The sequence below is a fragment of the Galleria mellonella genome, unplaced genomic scaffold (genome assembly GCF_026898425.1).
Source record: "Galleria mellonella isolate WM207_F2 unplaced genomic scaffold, CSIRO_AGI_GalMel_v1 utg171, whole genome shotgun sequence".
Lineage (NCBI taxonomy): Eukaryota > Metazoa > Arthropoda > Insecta > Lepidoptera > Pyralidae > Galleria > Galleria mellonella.
This window is the reverse complement of record NW_026442014.1, coordinates 1,316,223-1,332,149: the sequence shown is the minus strand read 5'-3', so window position 1 is coordinate 1,332,149 and position 15,927 is coordinate 1,316,223. Positions and strand designations below refer to the sequence as shown.

At 35.7% G+C, this 15,927-nt stretch overlaps 1 protein-coding gene across 1 annotated transcript; it reads left to right on the top strand.

The window, feature by feature from the left end:
• The first annotated feature begins 2,072 nt into the window (after window positions 1-2,072).
• On the top strand, window positions 2,073-11,061 carry LOC113520064 (ubiquitin-like modifier-activating enzyme 5). Its single transcript, XM_052892923.1, has 9 exons — window positions 2,073-2,301; window positions 3,401-3,536; window positions 4,774-4,970; window positions 5,588-5,774; window positions 6,462-6,573; window positions 7,283-7,380; window positions 7,707-7,833; window positions 9,531-9,604; window positions 10,056-11,061. The coding sequence occupies exons 1-9, from the start codon at window positions 2,165-2,167 to the stop codon at window positions 10,167-10,169; spliced, it is 1,182 nt and encodes a 393-aa protein (XP_052748883.1). The 5' UTR covers window positions 2,073-2,164; the 3' UTR covers window positions 10,170-11,061.
• Window positions 11,062-15,927: the final 4,866 nt, after the last annotated feature.

Sequence of the window (15,927 nt, the reverse complement as noted above, 5' to 3'; positions counted from 1 at the left end):
AAAATTCTTATATCTGATTCCAACTAAAATGACTGCCCAGTTTGAAGTGTGAACCAGGAGTGCGTTTTCAAGTCGCCACGTAGACCAGCCTCGTGTTGTAGTATCAGCAATTATCTAGTTAGGCATTTACTTTATTTACACGAGTTTTGGACACAATGCGGCGTTAGCGGCCTCGATAGTGGCCCGCTATGTAACTCAATAGTAAACTTATTATAAATACAAACAATTACAAGAAAACATTACACTGAGAAAACAATGGGAGACCTTATCGCTAAGAGTTTATTACTACGCTACAAATAATACGCTTAAATATCACAATAATTAGTTATTTGTAAACTTAAGTCTAGTTCTTTTTTTTGTTTGTTTAGTTTGTATTTGTATTTGTTTAGTCTGCTACCACTAGTATGTGTGCGGCTGCCAATATTTATGGATTGATCCTATTAGGCTATTAATATACGTAAGCCACTAAATTATAATACTAAATTTGCATGCCTTTAGATAAGGCGAAATGTGTAGATCTATTATATTTAAGACCATTATTATTACCACATTTCTAGCAAATAAATAAATTATTATTATTATAAATTATTATTATTATTATTATTTGAAAATCCCAAATATATCAAAAATTTTTTATCCGTTTTTTTTTTTTTATAACATTCCTTAAATACTAATACTAATTATAAGTAATCCCCCAACGCACCACACCGAGGCAGCGTACCCAAGATACTGGCAGCATTTTTAAGACGAAGATCTTTAACCAGTGCGTGTTGCTAGAGATGACTTACGGAACCAAAACATGGTCCTACACGGTTGTCCGTTGCAAAATCTACAAGTTACTCAGCGGGCTATGAAGAGGGTGATGCTTGGGATGTCTTTGCGTGATAGAATCCGAAACGAGGATATCCGCAAATGAACCAAAATAACCGATATAGCTCTAAGGATAAGTTAGCTGAAGTGGCACCATTGCCACTTCAGCTTACCAGCTTATGTGACCAGCCCATGCTGGTCACATAGCTCGAAGAACCGACAACCGATCGGGAAGAAAGGTTCTTTTTTTTTATACAACTTAGAATGCCAAACAAGCTGACGGCTCACCTGATGGAAAGTGGTAACCGTCGTCTATAGACATGAGCAGTACCGTGGACATAACAGAGTATACTGTTTCGGACATGATACTCCCCATGCGTTGCCATTCTTGAGGACTTAGGTGTTATTCCTCTGTACCCAGTAAATTCACGACATATCTTACCCTTCAAACCGAAACACAGCGATGCAAACACAACTGCTTCACGTTGAAACACGAATGGGACAGATGTACCCAAGCAATCGACTTTTGTACAAAGTCTCCTTCTGGCGTGGCGACCATGTACGAATAAATGCAGTGTAGGACGACACCCCACTAGATGAAGTGACGACTTGAAATGCGTTGCAGGGAGTTAGTGGATGCAAATGGCTCAGGACCGTTCTTTATGACAGTCTATGGGGGAGGCTTATGTCCAGTAGTCGACGGATAATGCCTGAAATGATGATGACGATGAATGTCGTTATCATCCTTTAATTAGGTTTCACAGCGTTGTTTTTTATCATCACAGATTTATCAGAAATTGAAATTAATAATTATCTTTATTTTTGTAAAAGCTAAGGAATATACATACATACATAGTTCTATTTCTATGTACATATGTAACGAGAAATTAACAAACTCCGGATGAAGTCGAAACAATTGTCGGAAACAACTAAAACAGTGAATTCATTAATTTTCCGTTACATATGTATATAGACATTAAATAAAAAAAAAAAACATAAGTTTTAAAAATAACATACAGTCTTGTCCCAAGTGTAAAATTTATTCAATCTTATCTAATCGTTTCTTGATTGAAAGACGAAAAGCTTAATCGCTTAATTTGACGGAAAGATTAAGCGTTCAACTAGCTATCTGGGTAGACATCTATTGAGATTAGTCAGCCATTTTAAATTTTTTGACGAAAGAAACGCAGCAATTACAATTTATTGTAACGGAATGCGACATTCATCGTGGCAAAACGTCAAATCAAATTGACGGGTCGTAAATTATTGACGTTGTCAATATTGCGAATTCGATTGCATAGTTTACAGTGCTTACAGGATATTTGTAGCTGAATTTCTTGAAAATATTTTAGAAATGGCTACTATAGAAGAATTACAAAGGAAAGTGCAGGACTTGGAGGCAAAACTCGCTGCCGTACAAGGAAATGCCGGTCTAGGTCGCCAGAAAATAGACGTAATGTCCTCAGAAGTGGTCGACTCTAATCCTTACAGGTATTTAGTATTTAACGCTTGAATATATAACAGAATAGCTGTAAATATTGTTTATTTAATATTAGAACAATATATAAGTTAGTTTTACATAAAATAATATTATCACCAATTATAAATTTTATTGAATTTCTAAGCAATATGTTACTACTTATTCCGCATAAAACATGCGGATTATACTTACAAATCGTATAATTAGGATTCTCAAATATAAATTAGGTATATTAAGTTTTTTTTTTTATAATTAATTTATTTCAATAACAAAATAGGTATAATTAAGTACTATTACAACATGAAACCAACAATAACAACACAATATTAAAATTAAAAATTATATACACAATTAAACTAAAAATTTTAAATTGTGAATTAAAAATAAATCAATAATAATAATTTATAATAGTTCGGTATAAGATTTAGAAAGTAAGAAATGCTTACAGTATTATTATAATTAATAATATTTCATAAAAGTGTTGCAACAATGATCTGGCTTGTTGATTTTTATTATATTGAAATTACCCATTATTGTTGTAATTTATATATTTAAAATACAACAACAATACATAAACATAATTTATATGTAATTAGATTGCAAAAGCTCTGAAACTAAATGAAGACAAATCAGTATTTTTTTTATACAACTTAGAATAGCAAACAAGCTGACGGTCTACCTGACAGGAAGTGGTAACCATTGCCTATAAATATGAACATAACAGAGTATACTGACTTTACTCATGATACCCCCCATGTTTTGCTATTCCTGAGGACTCAGTTCTTCGTGTTTCATGAAGCAGTTATGTTTGCATAGCTGTGTTTCGGTTTGAAAGGTGGGATAAGACAGTAAATTTACAGGGTACAGAGGAATAACACCTGAGTCCTCAGGAATGGCAATGCGGCATGCATGGATGTTATTCCTCTGTACAAAGTATTATAGAGAATACATAATAAAAACAGTAATAATTTGATTGTTCTCACCAAAATTTAATATATATTTGTCATCTAAAATAGTTTCAAGAAATTTGATGTTTTAAATGCTGTTAACTGTAAATTTGTCAGTAAAGTTCTAAATTCTTGACATTAATTCTTTGTAATTTTTTATCAGCCGATTGATGGCCCTCAAACGGATGGGTATAGTGAACAACTATGAGAAGATCCGTGAGATGTCCGTGGCCGTGGTCGGTGTGGGTGGAGTGGGGAGTGTGACCGCTGAGATGCTCACCCGATGTGGTATTGGCAAGGTGATACTGATCGATATTTAGATATATACAGATAACTTGTTCACAATATTTACATAAGTAATATGCCAAATATAGATATATAGAGACTACAGCATGGGGTTCTTCAAAAGGGGGGTAAAATGGTTGTTTCTGTGTCGGCAACGTGTGCGTAATATCTCTGGTATTGCAAGTATTCATAGGCTACTGTAACCGCTTACCATCAGGTGGGCCTGATGGTAAGGTTATGTAGATTGTGCTTTATGCTTGTTTGCCACCTCAGTGGTATAAAAAAAATATAATGTTATTTACATATTATTCAAGTTAAATAAGGCATTTCAGCAGATGCTATCTTTGAGTAGTTTTTATTTGGAGTTTTATCTGCATGTCTAGAACTCAATATCATCTAATCATGCAGATGGAGTTCAGGTTTTTTTTTTAAGGGGTGATAATGGAATGGTAACTCCACCCGCGCTATTGGTATACACCGGCGGGGCACCAGTGAAGGATGATAGGTGAGAATGAAGCAGGTCAGTTAGCCCATCGTGATGAATTCAACAAGAATTGTTCACGATGGTTTCCAGGGGGAATCACATGGAGGTCAACCTGATAGGGTATATTGCTAGCAATGTCGAACTCCATTGCTAACAATCCCTTTCTCCTGATGGAGTTCAGGTTAAAATTTGTAAAATCTTTTTATTGAGACAAACCTATCTATATGCCCTTCTTCTCATCCCTTTAATATTATAAATGTAAAAGTAAAACAGGTGGATGCTTGTTACTCTTTCATGCAAAAACTAATTAACAGATTTGAATGAAATTTGGTATATGATTAGGTTATATCCTAACTTAGCACATAGGATACTTTATATATATATATATATTGATTTTCACAGGTGAAGCAGCAGTATATAGTTAGTCTAAAATCTAAAATATATTGTATACATACATGATATATTAAGTACTAGCGATCCAGCCTGTCTTCACATGAATAGTTGGAATTTTGGAAAATAATATGTAGGTTATGTTACTCGGGGATAAAATTGCTTTTTATAAATGGAAGAATTTTTAAAATCAGTTGAGTACTTTTTGAGTTTATCCATTACAAATAATCAAATCTTTTCTCTTTCTAATATTAGTATAGATGGACATAGGCATAGGCTGTTCCCACCAGGATTCAAGCAATTTTAATTATGCCCAATAACATGTTTGAGAGTATGTAATGTGCCTTTAAAATGAATGCCATTTTTACATTTTACAGTTAATACTCTTCGATTATGACAAAGTGGAGTTAGCAAATATGAACCGGCTGTTCTTCCAACCGCACCAAGCCGGCCTCAGCAAGGTGGACGCCGCGGCCGCTACGCTGCAGAACATCAACCCGGACGTAGCCATAGATACGTACAACTACAACATCACCACTGTTGATAACTTCCAAAAGTTCTGCGACACTATCAGGTCTGTTTCATGACAGTTAGTTATTTTTAAGTTATAATAATAATAAATAATCTTTATTTACTATTCACAAGGAATATTTAACATTGTATGACTATTATATTCTTTATTGCGCTTGTAAATTACATTGTTAATGCATTTATAAATATTGTGAGCAAGGGTGATATATATCTCTGACAGAGATCTCTTCCAATCAACCCAATGCAGTTAGAAAACATGTCGTTAGCGGGTAGCTGAAGTGTTACTATTAATATTTAGAGTACATAAACAAATATACAGTTAAATAAAATATTAAGATACATAATAAAATATTACATATAGTACATTACTGCAGCGGCCAGCAACTGAGGCATTGATGGACGAACATGCAAATGTGGGCCGAGGCGCAGCCGAGGCACACATACGTGAGTCCATCAATGCTTAGTTGTGGCCAAGGCTTGTATAGTACTTTTCTCAAATTATGCGCGGAAATCAAAAACACAATTTTAATTTTTAAGTTATAATATAGGCACTGTTTTTACGTATTGTTTAATTTTTAGCGCTGTTTATAAGAGGGCATGAATTTAAGGTTTGACATAATGTCACAATTTATTTTATCTTTTTTTTATTTTACATGCCAGCACGGGAAGTTTGACCGGCGGTCCTGTGGACCTGGTGCTGAGCTGCGTGGACAACTTTGAGGCGCGCATGGCTATCAACACCGCCTGCAACGAGCTCAACCAGAAGTGGTTCGAGTCCGGCGTGAGTGAGAATGCTGTGTCGGGCCATATACAATTCATTGTGCCGGGGGAGACTGCATGTTTTGCTGTAAGTTATTCTGACTTATTATATATATATTTTATACAACTTAGAATGGCTATCAAGCTGACGGCCCACCTGATGGAAAGTGGTAACCGTCGCCTATAGACATATTTTTAAATGGATGCAAATGATATAGGAAAACTATAGCATACTCAAATACGTTTTAAAATTATAACTACATATACTATTACTACGTCGTGCCCCGGTATAGAATGGGCCACCCCTTCCTTTCTCGTGGGTGCTGTAAGAGGCGACTAAGGGAGGGCGAGGGATGGGCAGCAGCATCCCCCTTAAAACATTTTCAAAAGCCTAACTGTTGTTGACATGGGGGAAAGGGATTGTTAGTAATGAGATTTAATAGCCCCATTGCTAGGGCAATACACCCTACTAGGTCGACCTCCACGCGGTTCTCCCTGGAAACCATAGTGTCCAATTCTTGTTCAATTGATCACTACGGGCCAACTGACCTGCCTTCATGCTCACCTGTCACCCTACACTGATGCCCCATCAGCGTATACCGATAGTGCAGACAGGGTCACCGTTCCATCTTCACTTATTAAAAAAAATACTGTTGTTGACAACGCGCCTGCCAAGCGTGGCAACTACTGGGGAAACTCCCCTTATGGGGCAGGCTTATGTCCAGCAGTGGACTGTTAACGGGTGAAAAAATAAAATAAAAAAATTGTCCCTCAGTGCGCTCCGCCGTTAGTAGTGGCATCTAAGATCGACGAGAAGACGTTGAAGCGCGAAGGTGTTTGCGCCGCCAGCCTCCCCACCACAATGGGCATCGTTGCTGGATTTCTAGGTATTAGCAATTTTATTTGATAAAGTCCTGATGACAAGTTAGCTTTACCTGCACTAGATTACCCGCCAATTAATTATTTTCCCTCTAACTACACTGGGTTGGCTGGAAGAGATCTCTTTCAGAGATAAGCCCTCCCTTGCTAACATGTTGTTAAACTAATCGTTATATGTATTGTTCAAGTGCAATGAAGAATATATAGCTTTTTTTTTACCACATTTTGCTCTTTAACAATAAACAATAAAATAAAGCAAGTAAACAATAAATTTAGAAAATCGGTACAAATTTGATTGCGTCAGAACTTTGTATAGATACTTATACTTGTCGTTCTACTTCGTACAGTTTCTACTGTACTTTGTTTCTTTAAAAACAATTGTTTATAGTCGACATAGGAACCGAACATAAGTCTATGTAAAGTTTTGAAATGTCATTAAATATTTTTTCGTTTATATTTTATTTATTTAGTTCTTTATTGTACACACCAGTTATAAGAATATGACAGAGCTAATCAAATGTACAAAGGCGAGCTTAACTCTAATAGAGTTCTCTTCCAGCAACACCCAAAGTGGAAAGGAGCATCAATGTCAGCGGATAGAGCGGTGTACAATATTGTGACAATTTTTAAACAGAGAAAATTAAATTAATTACATTATATTTAATCGTACAAATACATACATACGTATACGTATTGTATTTATTTAAATTGTTTCAGTCCAAAACACGCTGAAGTACCTGTTAGAGTTCGGGACGGTCAGCCACTATTTAGGATACAGTGCACTGACAGACTTCTTTCCCACAATGAGCTTGAAGGTAAGAATAAAATGATAAAGTCATAATGATCATCAATGTGTTTTTTACCAATTTCATATGCTTTCTTTATATAACTTTATAATTTAACACTGTTTGCCGACTGCTTTAACCATGCTGTGTGTACACGAGTCTGGGTCTCAATCTAGTCAATCTATTATCTTTATATAATGCCTATCATGTTATTGATTGTAACCTGTTGTGTATACCTTTAATAAATAAAAAAAAAAAAAAATATCAAAAAAAACATTTTTTGAATGTCTCAATATAACATTGAACAAGTGAATGAATTAAGTTAAAAAAACATTTGAATGCGTGCGTTTGCGCAGCCGAACCCGCAGTGCGACGACCGCGAGTGCGTGCGGCGGCAGCAGGAGGCGCGGCGGCGGCCCGCCGTCGAGCTCGCCACCGAGGTCACCGAGGACGCCGCGCCGCTGCACGCCGACAACCACTGGGGTCCGTGCCGCCGCGCCCGTCTCGCGGTTACACTCACTCGCCAACATACGCACTGACACCAACACCGACTTCGATGCACACACTGACGTCAACTCCGATATGACCTGACACTCGCCTTGACACCGACACTGGCACTGACGCAGTACTGACACTCGCCTTGACACCGACACCGACACTGACGCAGTACTGACACTCGACACCGATACCGACACTGACGCAGTACTGACACTCGCCTTGACACCGACACTGACACTGACGCAGTACTGACACTCGACACCGACACTGGTACTGATGCAGTATTGACACTCGACACCGACACTGGCACTGACGCAGTACTGACACTCGACACCGACACCGACACTGGCACTGACACTGACGCAGTACTGACACTCGACACCGACACTGGCACTGACGCAGTACTGACACCCGCCTTGACACCGACACTGATACTGACGCAGTACTGACACTCGATACCGACACTGGTACTGATGCAGTACTGACACTCGACACCGACACTGGCACTGACGCAGTACTGACACTCGACACCGACACCGACACTGGCACTGATGCAGTACTGACACTCGACACCGACACCGACACTGGTACTGACGCAGTACTGACACTCGACACCGACACCGACACTGGTACTGACGCAGTACTGACACTCGACACCGACACCGACACTGGTACTGATGCAGTACTGACACTCGACACCGACACCGACACTAGCACCATGACACCAACACAGCCATAGATATCAACATGTTTGATTTGGCGATTATCTTTTAAACTAATGGCATATAAATGAAAGATTTTTTATTTGTAATTGTAATAGTTTATCCATTCCCAAAAAATTCTTGGATGGATTTAAAAAAAAAATACTTATAGGAAGAAGAGCATTGACAGGGAGTATAAAAGAAATCCTAAGACGGGTCGCCAGTCGATATATGTGTAAAAATTTATTTTCTCGTGTATATATATATATATTCTTTATTGCACTTGTAAGTTACATATAAAATAATGTATTTATAAATGTTGCGAGCAAGGGTGGACTTATCTCTGACAGAGATCTCTTCCGGTCAACCCAGTACAGTGAGAAAGCATTTCGTTAGCGGGCAGCTGAAGTGCTACAACTATACCGTATATCAATATTGAAATAGAAAACGGTTTTAGAATTGCTATACTCTTATAACGTTAAGACATTATACTGGCTTTTCTGTTTCGAGAGTTTTTAAAGAGACTACAGCATAGGGTTCTTTAAAAAGGGGATAAGGAGGGTTGACAACGAGCACGTAATACCCCTGGTATTGCAGGCGTTTATAAACTACGGTAACCGCTTACCATCGGGGGGAAAGGGATTGTTAGTAATGGAGACTGAGAATCCCATTGCTAGCAATATACACAACCAGGTCGACCTCCTCGCGGTTCTCCCTGGAAACTATCATGGTTAATTCCTGATGAATTCATCATGATGGGCTAACTGCCCTGTTTTCATTCTCATCTATCACCCTTCAGTGGTGCTCCGCCAGCGTATCCCGTTAGCGCAGGCGGGGTTACCATACCCTTTTCACCTATAAAAAAAACCGCTTACCATCAGGTGAGCCGTATAGTTGTTTGCCACATCAGTGGTATAAAAAAGTAGGACGAAATATTGCATATTTTTACATGTAAATGTTAATTTTATGTTGCCATTACAGGAATCAGCCTAGTGGACGAGAACACGCCAGATGATGACGATGCATCCAATTTGAAACTGGTCGACGGCGTTCAGGTAGTTATTATATCCGTATATTTAAACGGGGGTCGGCTGAGTACGTATCGGGAGGGGCATGGGGGGGGGGGGGAGGATAATATAAGTCTAGTTCCTAGTTGTGCACACAGATAATGTCTGATCGTGGGTTTGATGGCTTGGTAAATACAAACTGAAAATTACTGAATGCATTCTTTGATTTATTTCTTGTAAACACACGTATTTTATTTAATGGTATCATAAAATTGTAAATTTAATGATATGTAAGGGTTGTTAAGGAAACTTAATAGCCGAGAGACAGGCAGAGTCCTTATTAGAACATCACCAAAAGTCTAAATGCAGTTGCCAACTCACTTGCCAAATATGGCAACTACTGGCAAGACCCTCCTTATGGGGAGATCTATGTTTAGCAATGGACAGTTAATGTCTAATAAGATAACGATGAAGTTCTATATATTCTCTGATACTGTAGGTGGCGTACAGCATCCCGGTAGACAACAGCACTCCTGAGTCCAGCACGGGAGGTGCGGTGGCCGCCTCCGAGCTCTCCCTTGAAGAACTGATGCAGCAGATGAAGTCCATGTAAGCGTAGCAGCCGCCACCACATCCTCTCCGCTGTACGCACCCGCTGTACTGTTGACAGAAGACATACGATGGGATCGTCAGGTAAAGGTGGAGTTAGACATATAATAAACGGCACAAACCTATTCAATATACCGAGATTATCAATATATCAAAATCGTTCGCGAATGTAATAGAGTTATAAGAAAGAATGGTGTTACGTCCGTCATACATGGATTTAACGCTTCTATGGGATCGTAACAAAATCAGTGAGCAAATTATTTTATCGATAGACACACTTTCGCTGCTTCATGTACGAGACGACATCCGGCATCTTGTAATTTTTTTTACGTGCTTGGTGTCTGTCTATAAATTTGTTTACCTCTCGTCTTAAAGGGCAGATGGTTTTCGTGTACATGAGATTTTGGTATGTATGTCAAATGCTGTTAGCTTGTTTACCATAAATATTGAAGGGGAAGGTAAAGGATGAGAGTTCGCTGGCTCGGAGATGTAAATCATGAGGATGAAGTCAGATCAATTGGCTTATCGTGAGGAATTCACTAAGAATTAATCACAGTTACCAGGGGGTCCCATGTGGAGGTCGTTTTGATAGGGTAACAATCCCATCACCCCACTCGTTTGGTCTAACTCCATTTTAACAAGGTCAGCAACACGCGACACCCATGCTGTAAGCTTTCATGGGCTAAGCGGCCGCTTACCATCAGGCGTGCTGTATGCTTGATAGCATTCGTCGTTGTATAAACAATATAATTGTCATGAAGAAATTTGTACGTAAGAATTCAAAATGCTATTAGGCGATGTTAGCTGAATGTACTACAATAGGTATGTTTGATGTAGCTTAACTATACTTTATTAATTGTATAAACATACTAAGAGATAAATGGGTAACAGTATATATATATATATATATATATATATATATATATATATATATATATATATATATATATATATATATATATATATATATATATATATATACACTAGCTGACTCGACAAACGTTGTTTTACCATATACATTATTTCGAGAACTATACATGAAAATTTATCGTACTACAATTATTATATTCGATTGCTATCTTGTAACCCTATTGTGGCATATAAAAATCGCGATTAAAAAACAGGAGTTGATCGTATAATAAAACCGTGAAAATTTGAATTTGTATGTATTTTTCAATGCTAAATCATAATAAAAATAAAAAAAACATTGTCAAAAAAATAAAAAAAAAATTGGGGGGTAGGTCGCCCTTATCATTGAGGGGTATCGGCTGAGAATCGGCCAACATCTATATGTTGGCCGATTCTCAGACCTACCCAATATGTACACAAAATTTCATAAAAATCGGTAAAGCCGTTTCGGAGAAGTTTGGTAACAAACACCGCGACACGAGAATTTTATATATTAGGTTTTGGCCCCGAAAATTTACTGAAATTAAATTGATTTGTTAATAAAAATAGAAGATGGAATATTTAAAAGCCATATCATTGTTTATTTAGGGGTTTTCTTCTCGCCTTTAGCCATGCAGGCATGCAAGTGTTTATATAAATATACCTCAATTGCCATTTTACATTTTATACATAAAATGAAATTAAAAATAATTAATTACAAATGACCCACAACATTATACACCTCATGTAACTTAATTATGTAGATATATCCGATTCATAAATGCCCACATTTTGCGCCAATGGTATGTTGTATGCATATGTATGTACATAATACCGCTTATTACGCCATCTATTATCGATAGAGATAACCACTGCATTTTTTGCTTTTCTCAATAGATGGCATTGATGATGATAAGATGAGCAAGATCTTTTATTATGATTTTTTTTAATTTTACACATAATAAAATGCAGCTTTTCGGATTCTGAAAGAATCGATTCGAATCTAATAAGTCGTGTGAGATATTCAGTTAAAATATTTACTTTTAAGAAGACTGATCGTACCATGTTACTTATCATTGACAATCCAAGGATATTGGTATTATTTTATAATAAAACAACCATTCGTTTTGTATTTATAATAGTGTTTATATGTAGCACTGGGTACTACAATTTGAGAATAATTATATATTTAACATTGTTTATTCCCTTCTTTACATAATGGTGGAAATTTCCATCATAACACTGAATGCCCAAAAATTATATAATATAAAAGAACAAGTTCACTTTAAGTTGATCGTGTATGGATACCTTTTTAATGTCCATCGCAGAAAAAAAATAATATAGCTGTCAAATTTATTTTTTAACCATTTTTCTTTTAATTTTGAACATGAATTATATCACCTTGATTTATTTCATCGATAAAAAAAAATCATGCAAAGAAGGGTTAAGCGAATAGAAGTGACAAAGTCACATATTGTTATATTTGTGATGTCAAATAATTTCCAAAATTTTATGACGTATATCATCATCATCATATCAGCCGTCAATTGCCCACTGTTGAACATAGGCCTCCCCAATTATGAGGGGCGGGGGGAGGTTGGTTGTCAAAAATATTAAAAATAAATACATGTTGATATTGAACGAAACAAGTGTGTATTCGTAGCTAAATAGTGTCACTGGCATAATATTAGAAATAGATATCAGTTTGAAACTTGCTGGTATTAAATACCATTCGCAGTTTGAAATTGAAATTTATAATTTTTATTTATTTCTCCACAAATTTTACAAAAAAATACATTTATATGAAAAAAATACAACTATATATGTATGTATAATTAAAGTTCCCATAAAAACTTATGTTAGTACTTTTTTAATTGTCATCAGACATTCTTCCTTATTGATAAAAACTAAAGTATTTTTTTTTATAAATTTATTTTTAAACGATCTCAAAAAAGTTTTTTCTCAATTCGATTGTATTTTTTGTTTGTTTGTTATATCTCCGTCAGTTATAAGTCGATTTGGAAAATTTCTTTCTTTTCTTATTTTGAATAGAATATATAATAGAAATTTATCAAAATTGGTACTAGTAGTTTAGTTTTTAAATCAATATCATTGGTTTTTGGCCACAATTTAAGTCGGTTTTTTTTTTCTGTGAAACACAATCTTATAACATTTAAAATGCTTTGTTACTTTCTTAAAGCAAAAGAAAATCACAAAAGACTTCAATAGTTGAAATGAAAAAAAACATCAAGTGTCATAAACACTTTTTAGTTTTTTATTTCGACTGTTGCTTGTTTATATACTAATTGTAAAACAATTTTTATTTAAATTCAAAAAGGAGATAATTCTTAATTTTCACTCGTATTTGTTTTTAAATTATATCTTTGCTAATTTTGAACTAAAATATAATTTGCAAATCGGTTTTTCTACTGTGTTACTCTCATATTAATTGTTATACGTTATATTTTTGTATCTAAAAATGGCAGTTTATTTCAATGAATGGCAGTTTATACAATCTCAATGAATGAGATAAAAACATGTAACAAAATGTATGTGACTATAAAATTAGATGAGTGTTAACTGTCACAAATCGCTTCTTATGAATGTGTATAACGAACGTAGGTTAAACATGAACTTCGTTTAAATTATCATTAAGCCGCATGCAGTTACGACCTATGCCTAAATCTAAATATGAAAAAAAAAATATAAAAAATAAAGTATTCTCTTTTTAAGTATATTTTTTTATCAGGAATTACTATTGAAATTTGTATAATACCTTAACCTGAATCGTTATAGAAAAGTGTAGTTGAATGGAGTTGTCATACAACGCTAAGCTATATTTCATCTAATGTTGTATTGTGTTTTTGTTAATTATTCTAAGAGCTAACGATGTTTGAACGTATGCAGGTCTCGGATTACATAGATAAAGCATCGAGTGTCAAAAACGTGTCCACATAAGTGTTGGCTAAATTGACATTTGACTGACTCAGTTTGACACATATTTTTTTTTTAACAAAAGCGCGCCATTTTTAATGTTGCAAGTAATTCGATTAAAAAAATCCCAGACCAAATAGATGTTTTAAATTGGAATGGGGAATTATTTTTTCGTCGTAAAAATAGACGTACGTTCATATTAGTTACAAATTTAATAATAAATAAATATTTTACACACACATGAATAAAAAAGTTGACATGTTTTGGCGGAGCATTTGTATGGAAACACTATTTATATAATCCAGAAGCAACTGTTTTAAATAACTACATTATATGTATTAACAGATTTATATTGTATTTTAATTGAAAAAGTGGTTGTATGTAAACGGAGGATGCTTGGCGCATATAATTCTGTTTATATGTACTTAAAATTTGATTTGAATGATTTTTTAAGGCGGATTTATCTAAAAAGGGGTTTCCCAAACTTCTAGGTCGACCATGTTTTTTTTTTATTAAAATGGTACACCGTATGGGTACCGTACCCATAATAATTTTATTGAGATTGTTTCAGTTGTTTTATGTTTTATTCATCAACACAATATGTATGTGTCAAGTCGAAATTTGTGTCAAAACATTGTATGTATAATTCGTAGTGTAAATGTATGTATGTCTAAGTGTCACACCCATGTTACATTCCATGAATTTCTCATATTTAATATCTAGTTGAGAATATTTTCAATGCGTAATACCGCATTTAAGAATTCTATATTATTAACAGGTTGAAAAGTCGTATACAACCCGGATAGTAAATGTGAGATGTGAGTTCGTATCCTACCTGTTTTTTCTTGATGGGTGAAAATGGTATGATAACCCCGCCTGCGCTAACGGGATACGCTGGCGGAGCACCAGTGAAAGGTGATAGATGAAAATGAGAACAGGCCAGTTAGCCCATCATGATGAATTCATCAGGAATTAACCATGATAGTTTCCAGGGAGAACCGCGAGGAGGTCGACCTGGTTGGGTGTATTGCTAGCAATGGGATTCTCAGTCTCCATTACTAACAATCGCTTTCCTCCCCGTATCCTACCTGTTAGGGTTGTCAAAAGGTAGTTTTTATATATTTATTCAACCTATTAATAATATTTATAGTTCAGCAAAATGTCGGCCAAGCCAACATTCGAAGTTAGATAAATAAGTGATTATTTCTTTTTGATATATTTTGTATTTTATATTAAATATTTATTAATGTTATTTGCGCTAAGAAGATATCATGTAATTTAATATGTGAAACAAATTTTATGGATATTATTAAACATCTTCTGTGACAAGGTCGTGTTTTATTATTTCGGTGAATGAGCTCAGTTTTGCTGTTATCTTTGTGTCCTCGGGTGGTAATGAATTGTTCTGAAATAAAAAATATAAATTACTATATATGGAAGTGATAAGTACGAATCCAAAACCTGGCAGAGCTCGAGACCGCTCGGCTATGTTCGGCTCTATAGAAGGAAATTACTAGGCTTGGTATTTTTTCGTAAATACATACATATACAAATAGACAAGACAGTCATGAATATATGTTTTTTTTTATACAACTTAGAATGGCAAACAAGCTGACGGCCCACCTGATGGAAAGTGGTAACCGTCGCCTATAGACATGAGCAGTACCATGGACATAACAGTACACTGTTTCGCACACGATACCCCCCATGCGTTGCCATTCCTGAGGACTCAGATGTTATTCCTCTGTACCCTGTAAATTTATGCCATATCCCACCCTTCAAACCGAAACACAGTCATGCAAACACAGCTGCTTCACGGTTGAAACACGAATGGGACAGAGGTGTCCAAGCAATCGACTTTTGTACAGTCTCCCTCTGGTATTCTCACATGTAGAGCTCTTCTTAAATATGGGATCTTTATTTTAAAAGGATGTCCAATG